This window comes from Lithobates pipiens, unplaced genomic scaffold (assembly GCF_037356315.1).
Source record: "Lithobates pipiens isolate NorthernLeopardFrog02 unplaced genomic scaffold, aLitPip1_a1.2 Scaffold_54, whole genome shotgun sequence".
NCBI classification, from domain to species: domain Eukaryota; kingdom Metazoa; phylum Chordata; class Amphibia; order Anura; family Ranidae; genus Lithobates; species Lithobates pipiens.
The window spans coordinates 4,470,843-4,480,480 of record NW_027507876.1 but is presented as its reverse complement, the minus strand read 5'-3'; the positions used below and the strand labels follow the sequence as shown (position 1 = coordinate 4,480,480).

Here is a 9,638-nt window from a genome sequence, read left to right as displayed (position 1 = left end):
GTTAAATCTTTATTGGGGGGTGATAGGGGGCTACCCTGGACCTAACACTAACTGCCCTGACAGTTTTTACTGTCACAACTGACACTGAATACAGTGATCAGTAAAGAAATGATCACTGCAATCAGTGACACTGTGACTGGGGGGGGAGGGGGGGCGGGGGGCGATCGGGGGGGATCGGGGGGGGTTTGTGTGCCTGTGTGTACCTACATGTCAGTGTAGTGTTGGTGCACACTTACTATTAGTCTTCTCCTCGTAGTCCGGTCAAAAAGACCGCCCCGAGGAGAATGACATCACTTCCTCCTTCCTGTGTAAACAATACACAGTGGGAGGAAGCTTCTCATTGGCCAGGAGCGATCCAAAGGGGGTGGCCGAAAACCAACGGCCATCCCCTCATCACGGAGCGCTCCTGGAGCGAACCGGACCGTCGTATCCAACGGGAGGGGTCCGATCGGACCCCCCACCCGCTGGAAGGCAGGCACGTACATCTACGTGATTGTGCCTGCCTGTGCCATTGTGTTGACGTACATTGGCAATACGGCGGTCCTGAAGTGGTTAAAAGGTCCTGTCATGCTTTTATTTCTATTACAAAAGATGTTTACATTCCTTATAATAGGAATAAAAGTGACACTTTTTTTTTTAAAAGAACAGCGTAAAAATAAAAAAGTTAAATAAATAAGAAAAAATTTAAATTTTAAGGCACCTTGTCCCATCAAGCTCTTGCGCAGAAGCGAGTGCCTGCATATGAAAACGGCGTTCAAACCACACGTGAGATATCACCAGGATTGTTAGAGCAAGAGGAATAATTCTAGCTCTAGACTTCCTCTGTAACTCAAAACATGCAACCTGTAGAATTTTTGAAACGTTGCATATGGAGATTTTTAAGATTAAAAGTTTGTTGCCATTTCACAAGCAGGTACAATTTTGAAGCATTACATGTTGAGTATCAACTTACTTGGTGTAGCATCATCTTTCACAATATAAAAAAAACTGGACTAACTTTAATGTCGTCTTATTTTTTAATTTAAAAAGGTGTATTTTTTCCAAAAAAAGTGCGTCTGTAAGACCGCTGCGCGAATATGGTGTGACAGAAAGTATTGCAATGACCTCCATTTTATTCTCTAGGGCAGCCTTTCTCAACATTTTCAACACAGAGGAACCCTTGAAATAGTTCTCTGGTCTCGGGGAACCCCTGCTAAAAAGTAGTAATCTACAACTCATGATACAATAGTGTGATGGTCGGTGGGAAGAATGGTCCTTACACTTGTGGTCATTCTGAAGAATTGCCTCCTTACAGATAGTTAAAAAAGATCAACGGTGTCAGTGGGAACTTATCTGAGAGGCAGAAATTGCCCAATGCTGAAGGAACCCCTAGCAACCTTTGGAGGAACCCTGGTTGAGAAACACTGCTCTAGGGTGTTAGAAAAAAATAAATATAATGTTTGGGAGTTCTAAGTAATTTTCCAGCAAAAAAAAAAAATGATTTTAAATTGTAAACATCAAGTCTGAAAAATAGGCTTGGTCCTTAAGTGGTTACTGAACTAAATGAGCCCTATATAAAAGAAGCATGTGGTGCCTTTGGCCATGAGAGGCTAAAGGCACCACTGGCTTCCACTCACCGCCACATCCTAAAGCTGGTCATCTTTCGATTGGCTTCTCTCAAATGTGAATGCTGGAAATTTTTCATTCAATCAGCATTGGCAGCCAATCGTCTGCATCACTGATCAGTGTGTTCTGAAAGAGGAGTCCCCACTGTCAGATTACATAAGCACAGTAGGGAGGATTCCGTCATCTACCTCAATTGGCTGGCTGGTCAAAAAAAAAAAAAAGATCCATCTATGGCCAGCATAACTTTTTCTTTTGCAGTCCATGATTTGTCTGTACAGTATATCCCAACTTTTATATTGTTGTATTATACCTAATGTACAGTACATTTTGCTAGACATTATTTATGTCCAATACAAAATTAAATAGTTGAAATAAAAACAATCATACACAACATAAATAGTGCTCTACGTAACATTTTTAAAAAAATGTTAAATGGAAAAATCCCATGACAAGCAAATTATGTCTTTAATAAAATAGCTATTGGATTACAATAACTGTTTGTTATGTATCCTACCACCGATATGTAGCATGGGACATTTTGACTTCATTATAAAGTCTCAGTTGAACATAATAATAAAAATAATATTTATAATAAAAATAGTGAGTGCAATGGGAGAATCCAAAGCCCACAGCAACCAATTGTTAAATTTGTATTCTCAGGGTAATAATTAACATTACAAGTCACAGTGGGATGGGGCAAGCGGGTTTGTTATATAGCTCTCAGAAATACAGGTGACAACAATTCCCATCCATTTTAGTTCAAAGATGAAACTATTAGTAAAGAGGATGTCAAAATTACTCCTAAAGTTACGCTCAAGTCAACAGATGACTATTGAAGAAGATACATTTGGTCTGGAGAGCTCATCTGCATGCTTACCCCAATACACCATTTAATTTTAATATATTATTTAAAAAAAAATCTATAATGAAAAATACATTAAGTGGAGTGTTAATCCATTCTATATATTTTAGTGTCATATCTCTGTAGTTCTGTCCCATTATTTGTACACCATCACATGTACACCTTCTCTAGTGAAACTACATGCCAATCAATACCTATTCATTGGTTGGACTTGATGGACTGTCTTTTTTTCAACCTCACCTACTAAGATATCCATGATGAATTCACATTGAAGTGCACTGGGGGGATGAATCAACATCAGACGCAAAGGTGTGAATAGAGTTGCACACAAGAAGATACTATGGATGTGTGGATTCTTAGTACTGTCCGTATTGGTAAATGGGCTTTTGATGAAGTCCTCAGTAAGCTGTCCAGTAAGCTGTTCTGGCTGACTAAACACTGCTCGGATGATGGTGTGAAGTTTCCTGAGGAGAAACAGAAAGTGAGAAATTCAAAGTAAAAAACATTTAGAAGGGAAATCGAAGGAAAAGGTAAGTGAATCAACAATGCACTAGCTTAAAGGAACCTATTTAGAAATTAAAAAACAAGCTTTACAACCCCTTTAAATAGAGGAACATATTACCAGTACAGCAGAGACCTAAGACCTTTAACAATGACTGGAGACGTATCATATGGACAGCCATTGTGTATTTGTTACCATTATCTGTCTGGAATAGATCTATAGGAGGGATAACTGTAGTCCTTACTGACATGGTCGATCGTGCTGTGGGGTGAAGGATTCATTTGCCTAAAGAGCACTAAGCCCCTTCATAAATTTAGAATTATTTTATGAACTTTCTGCATTGTTATACAATTTTAAGAAAAATAAAATGGGTGATCACTATTATATTTCACAAATTACTTACAGGGTACATACTTTTTAATTCACTACATCTTTTTATCAATTTAGTATTCATATAGTATGTCATTTTTTTTAGGTATATAAATGTTTTTGAGAGAATATGGGCAGAGTTGGTTAAATTGGGAGAATTATTTATATTGTATTAAAGAGGAAGTAAACCCTGATGAGTTTACTTCCTCTTTTTTTCCCTGCAAAGGTAAAGCATAATGAACTACTATGCATCACATAGTAGCCCATTATGTGTCACTTACCTGACACAGGAGCCAGCGAAGTCGCCGCTGTCCCCTGTAGCCCGCCGCATCCATCTTGTTGGTGGCGTCTCGCAGCTCCGCCGCTGTCATTCGGCGAAGCCGCGATGACGTCACTCCCGTGCATGCGCACGGGAGTCGACAAATGCGGCAGCTCCATTTTTGGAACTGCCGCGCTCAGTATGCCTGCGCACCGCTGCCTACGGCGCATGCCCATATAGGTTTAGGAGATATTGCTTGGACCTACAGGTAAGCCTTAATCTAGGCTTACCTGTAGGTCAAAGTGGTTTGTAAGGGTTTACAACCACTTTAACCACTTCAATACCGGGCACTTTCACCCCCTTCCTGCCCAGGCCAATTTTCAGCTTTCAGCGCTGTCGCTTTTTAAATGACAATTACGCTCTCATGCTACGCTGTACCCAAACAAAATTTTTATCATTTTGTTCCCACAAATAGAGTTTTCTTGGTGATATTTGATCACCACTTGGGTTTTTATTTTTTGATAAACAAATAAAAAAAACACAGAAAATTTTGAAAAAAAAAAAGCTTTTCTTTGTTTCTGTTATAAAATTTAGTAAATAAGTATGTTTTCTCCTTCACTGATTGGCACTGAGAAGGCAACACTGATGGGCATTGATCAGGTGCACTAATATTCAGCACTGATGGGCACTGATAGGCGGCACTGATGGGCACTGTAAGGTAACACTGATATGCAGAACTGATGAGCACTGATAGGCAACACTGGTGGGCACTGAAAGGCTGCACTGATGGGTACCTATGGGTGGCACTGATGGGCACTGACAAGTGGCACTGATGGACAGATGACACTGATAGGCATCACTGAGGAGGCACTGGCAGGCATTATTGATGGGCACTGATTGGCATAATTTATGGGCACTGATTGGCAAACCTGGTGGTCATGGGTGGGCATACCTGGTAGTCATGGGTGGGCATCCTCGGAAGGGTCTGCACTGATAACCAATCAGCGCAGACCCCCCTTGTCAGGAAAGCAGCCTAAAAAAATAAAATAAAAAAACATCATATGATGCCCAGTCAGGATAACTGAATCAGTTTCTGGCCGTCATGGGAAGTGGTAAATACATGATAGGACTTTCCAGGCGCTTTATAAAAGAATTGCACATACACAATATAGCATATAAAAAAATCTTGCATTTGATTGAAATAATCATAAAAGTAAAAAAAAAAGTTTGCATAGAAGCATTTATATATATTTACATCTTGGTATTGGGATCCATTTTCTTTACAAGAGGTAGATACTGTACTTACAACAGACCTTGTACTTATTCAATACTGGTGTAACCCAACTCACCCCCCACTGCCATATACAAATTGTTATAGAAAAAAAACAGCAGTGGAGAAAAGTTATAAGAAAAAGAAAAAATACCAGCAGCCTAGGCGAAAGGAGAGGGTGATGGCAAATTTCCTTCCTGTAAGGTCCGGGAAATGCTGAGCATTTCAAACCTTGCTGAAAGATCTAGTATGGTGCATTCACTCTATTAGATCATAGTACATTGTAAAACAATCTATAAGCAATCTATATACCGGTAGTTCTGTTATTATTTTGACCTTAGATAACAGAAAGAAGTCTAATGAGTAGAGACACTAGTCCCACATATAAAACTAAATGCTGATCTTGGCAAATTAATCAGATTAGACAGTTGGCATATTTTGTTATCTTTACCACTTGAGCTCATAACCAGAGCATTTTTTGCTATTCAACACTGTGCAACTTTAACTGGCAATTGCACGGTCATGTGACACTGTGTCTCAAAGCAAGCAACTCTACTTTCTTTGACCCAAAACCATTACCACCAGTCAGTATACAATTGTCAAGTAAATGAAATGTCTGGTTGTGTGCGCACTTGATAATTCTAATTTTAAATGTGAGCTACAGTAACTGTAAAGTTCAATCTTTCATTATATCCAATGTCTGTACTATGAAAGAATAGTCTGGATATCACAGGCTTAATAGTTACTAAACTGAATACTGTACGTACAAAATACACAAACCGAGAAATTGCACTGGGTAAAATGGCGTAAAACATCCTTAGTCTGTGCAGGTAAATACATTTCAAATATTTGCCGTGTAATTGTGAGATGAACAAAAATGAGGAGGGACTAATGGGCTAATGTTTTTAAAACTTTATATTCAGGTAAAGTGCACAGAAGGACATGGAAAACTTAAACCAAACATCAGTAAGAAGATTCATCCTTCTTGGACTCACCAGTGTCCCCGGGTTGAAGGCAGTCTTCTTCTTGGTCTTTTTATTGATGTATGTGGTGACCTTATCAGGAAATCTTCTACTGATCATTGCAGTGAGGCTTAATCCCCGATTCCATACACCCATGTACTTTTTCCTATGTAACCTCTCTTTCATTGACATTTGTTTCTCGACAAACATAACACCGAAGATCCTAGAAAACACTCTATCCAAAGACACGTCTATAACATTGTTGGGATGCGCCATACAACTCTATTTCCATTTGGCTCTTGGGGCTACTGAGTGTTTAATACTGGCTGCAATGGCCTATGATAGGTATAATGCTATCTGCAAACCATTACAATATGCCACCATTATGAACCAAAATATTTGTGTGTCACTAGCTGTTGGTTGCTGGACTCAGTGTTTTTCACTTTCCATAATCCATGTAGTTTTTGCTTTCCAGTTGCCGTTCTGCAAGTCCAACCATGTCAGCCATTTCTTCTGTGAGATGCCACCAATTTTGCGGCTCTCCTGCAAGGATCCTTGGGTCAATCAGGTTGCTCTGTATGTTTGTTGTGCAATATTCACGCTTTGTACATTTTTTTTTATATTCTTGTCCTATGTCCATATTTTCTCCAAAATACTGAAGATCCGCCATAACAAAGGGCACCACAAAGCTTTCTCCACCTGTGCCTCACACCTCACTGTGGTTATGCTCTACTACGGGACCATCATTTATATGTATTTGCGTCCTCAATCCAGTTACTCTCCAGATCGCGACAGGGTTGTTTCTGTTTTCTACACTGTGGTGTCTCCCATGTTAAATCCCATCATCTACAGTGTGAGAAATAAAGATATTAAAGGGACTATACAAAACAAAATACAATTAATAGTGTATCTTTTATAATCTCAACTCTCGGATGCCAGCAAAAGAAATCTATTATTTTTCTTGGTCTCAAAAAGATTTTTAGATCTTCTGGTGTGGTATTTTTGCAGAAAGGAAGTGCCACGAGATTCGCATGGAGCACTATATGATGGTTCTACTCCAATCTTAAGGCTGAACTTAATTGTATCTGAGCACCAAAAACCAAACCATTTTATTATTCAAAGCAAACTCAACCATCCATTCATGTCTCCATGCTTTATTTGTTGAGGAATCACTTTGAAAAACAACTTAGCATTTATATCTGCAGCCATCTTGAGTAAGGGCAGATGATTCATGTAGCATTTGCCCTTGGATCAGGCATGCAGGATCTGCTTAGCTGAGAAAACCCCTCCTCCTCTCCTGCAAATGGAAGAAAAAATGCCCATGAAGCCTTCTGGAATGTATGACATAATTTTGGTCTTGGCAAAAAAAAAAAACAGGAAGCAACTGATGAAATCAATTTATTTATTTCTTAGCAGCATAAGGATTTAAAAAAAGTTGTTGATTGAGAGAGTAAAGTTCCACTTTACCATAGATGTGCAAGAGATTACATTTGTAAATGTAAATAAATTCCTAACAATTTACAGCAATAATACAAGAGAAAATATATCTGATTCTAGGTGCACTCTAAAGGGGTCGATTTAATAAAGGCAAAAAAAGACTGTTACGTGTGCAAGGGTAGTTGCACTTTGTAAATGAATGTGCTAAAATTCGCTTTGCAAAGAATACCAAATCACATACAAGCAAGATTTTTTACTGACAAAACATGGAAAATTTACTGACAGAGCATATTTTTTACAACATTAAAAATGGCAGAACTCAGGCAATCAACATTTAAACAGTATAAACGCAATATGGAACACTGGCAATGCTCATAGCAAGTACTTTTGCCTGGTTTACAAATAAAAATTAACATTATGACAAATTATCAGCCCCTGATATTTACAGACAGTTGGAAAAATCATTGATTTTTACAAACTGTAAAGTTACTCATGGTTGGCAACACTGCATGTAAGCAAAAACAAAAAAACATAATTTTTGCTTACACACTTTGGATATGGAAGTCAGCACAGCTTGACCTTATTCCCCAAGGTCTGGGGCAAATTCTGTTGCAAAGTGCAACTTACCTTGCAAAGTGAACAGTCTCTTTGTCTTTAGTAAATCTACCCCTAGGTGTTCAGGCAACACGAGACAACATTATTTTACAAATCTAGATTTCACAAAATCTAAAAAAAGAAAATTGGCAGCCAAGACTTACTGCTGTAAGTCAAGGATGCAAAAATTGTATAGCTCTGGTAAAACAGACAGGATGGCACAGTGGTGCAGTGGGTAGCACACTCACCTAGAAGTAATAAAGGGTCGCTGGTTTGAATCCCAACCATGACACTACAAGCCTGGAGTTTGCATGTTCTCCCTGTGCCTTTGTTGATTTCCTCCGGTTTCCTCCCACACTCCAAAGACATGCTGGTAGGTTAATTGGCTTCGGTCTAAACTGGCCCTAGTATATGACTGTGAGTTAGGAACCTTACAATATACGCTCCTTGAGGGTAGGGATCGGTGTGAATGTACAATGTATATGTAAAGAGATGCATAAATTGATGGCACTATATAAATAATATAATAATAATAACTTTAATGGAAAGTAAATGCCCAGTTCAGTGTAGCATACAAATAAATATCATAATTACTAAAAAGAAACACTGAAAAAAGTTTGTTGATAGAATAGTTATTGTAATTATCAATCAATAATCAAAATATAATTCTAAGATTTTCTCACTACAATGGCATCTAAAGCCGCGTACACACGGGCGGACTGTCTGGCCAACTTAGTCCGTCGAAACACATTTCAGCGGACAGTCTGCTCGTGTGTGGGCTTCAGCGGACTTTTTCAGCGTGCAGTCTGGCGGACTAAGTATTTCGGAATTTCCGTAATATTGTCCGTCCAACTTTGGTTTCAGCGGACAGTCCGCTCGTGAGTAGGCTAGTTCGACGGACTAAGTATGGCGCATGCTCAGAAAGGATTTACACGGCGAAAGGTTGCATTGCTGTGTATTGGACTTCCTATTTCTAGTCCCGTCGTACGTGCTGTACACGTCATTGCGCAAGCTTTCGACGGACTGTTGTTCATCCGTGTGTGGTCAAGTCCATTCATCCGAAAGTAGGACGGACTGTCCGTCGGATTGTCTGACGGACTAAGTTGGCCATACAGTCCGCCCGTGTTTACGCGGCTTTAAAGTCAGTGGGATATATTAGGCAGCAAGTAACCATGTCTATGAAGTTACGTATAAAAGCTGCACTACCCTAACATAAATATATATATATTGTGAGGGGTTAGCTCGGCAGCGGGTGTGTGTGACCCCCTGGATGGGTTCACAACACAAAATCAGGCACAGCAGACAGCGTTGTAGGTGCAAAAAACAAAAAGATGCAGTTTATTTATGCTACATGCAGTGAAACATATAACAGCCAAACAAAAATAAAACATGAAAATAAATCCTGGTCAGCTTGACCTCCAATTACACACATGGATTCCCTCTCTAACAACTGAGTGCAGCCTTGTGCTGCACCAGTCCCTGTCTCTGTTGTAGAGGTTTGCCACACAGGCGTTAACTCACCGCACAGAACAGGTGTCACACTCCCCAGTCTATACAACACAAAACTGGTTCCAGGATGGAGCATCTCCCTAAGCATGCTGGGGTTTTTTGTAGAGGTCTTAATGAGCCCACTTACTTCAGCTGGGCTCATTAACTCTTCCCCTCTAATTGTACAAGTCTGCACAAAGCCTGAATCTAGGGCACACACATTTCCCATCCTGGATACAACCAGGTGATTTTACCTGCGTGTTGCCACAATATATATATATATATATATA

The 9,638-nt window shown here is 39.5% G+C and overlaps 1 protein-coding gene across 1 annotated transcript; it reads left to right on the top strand.

The window, feature by feature from the left end:
* The first annotated feature begins 2,362 nt into the window (after positions 1-2,362).
* Positions 2,363-8,104, top strand: LOC143957676 (olfactory receptor 2G3-like). Its single transcript, XM_077467370.1, has 2 exons — positions 2,363-2,997; positions 5,791-8,104. Exon 2 carries the CDS (start codon positions 5,810-5,812, stop codon positions 6,746-6,748), a length of 939 nt encoding a protein of 312 aa, XP_077323496.1. The 5' UTR covers positions 2,363-2,997; positions 5,791-5,809; the 3' UTR covers positions 6,749-8,104.
* Positions 8,105-9,638: the final 1,534 nt, after the last annotated feature.

Coding starts and splice junctions, on each gene's coding strand:
- LOC143957676 (XM_077467370.1), top strand. CDS start 5,810: ATGGAAAACTTAAACCAAACATCAGTAAGAAGATTCATCCTTCTTGGA.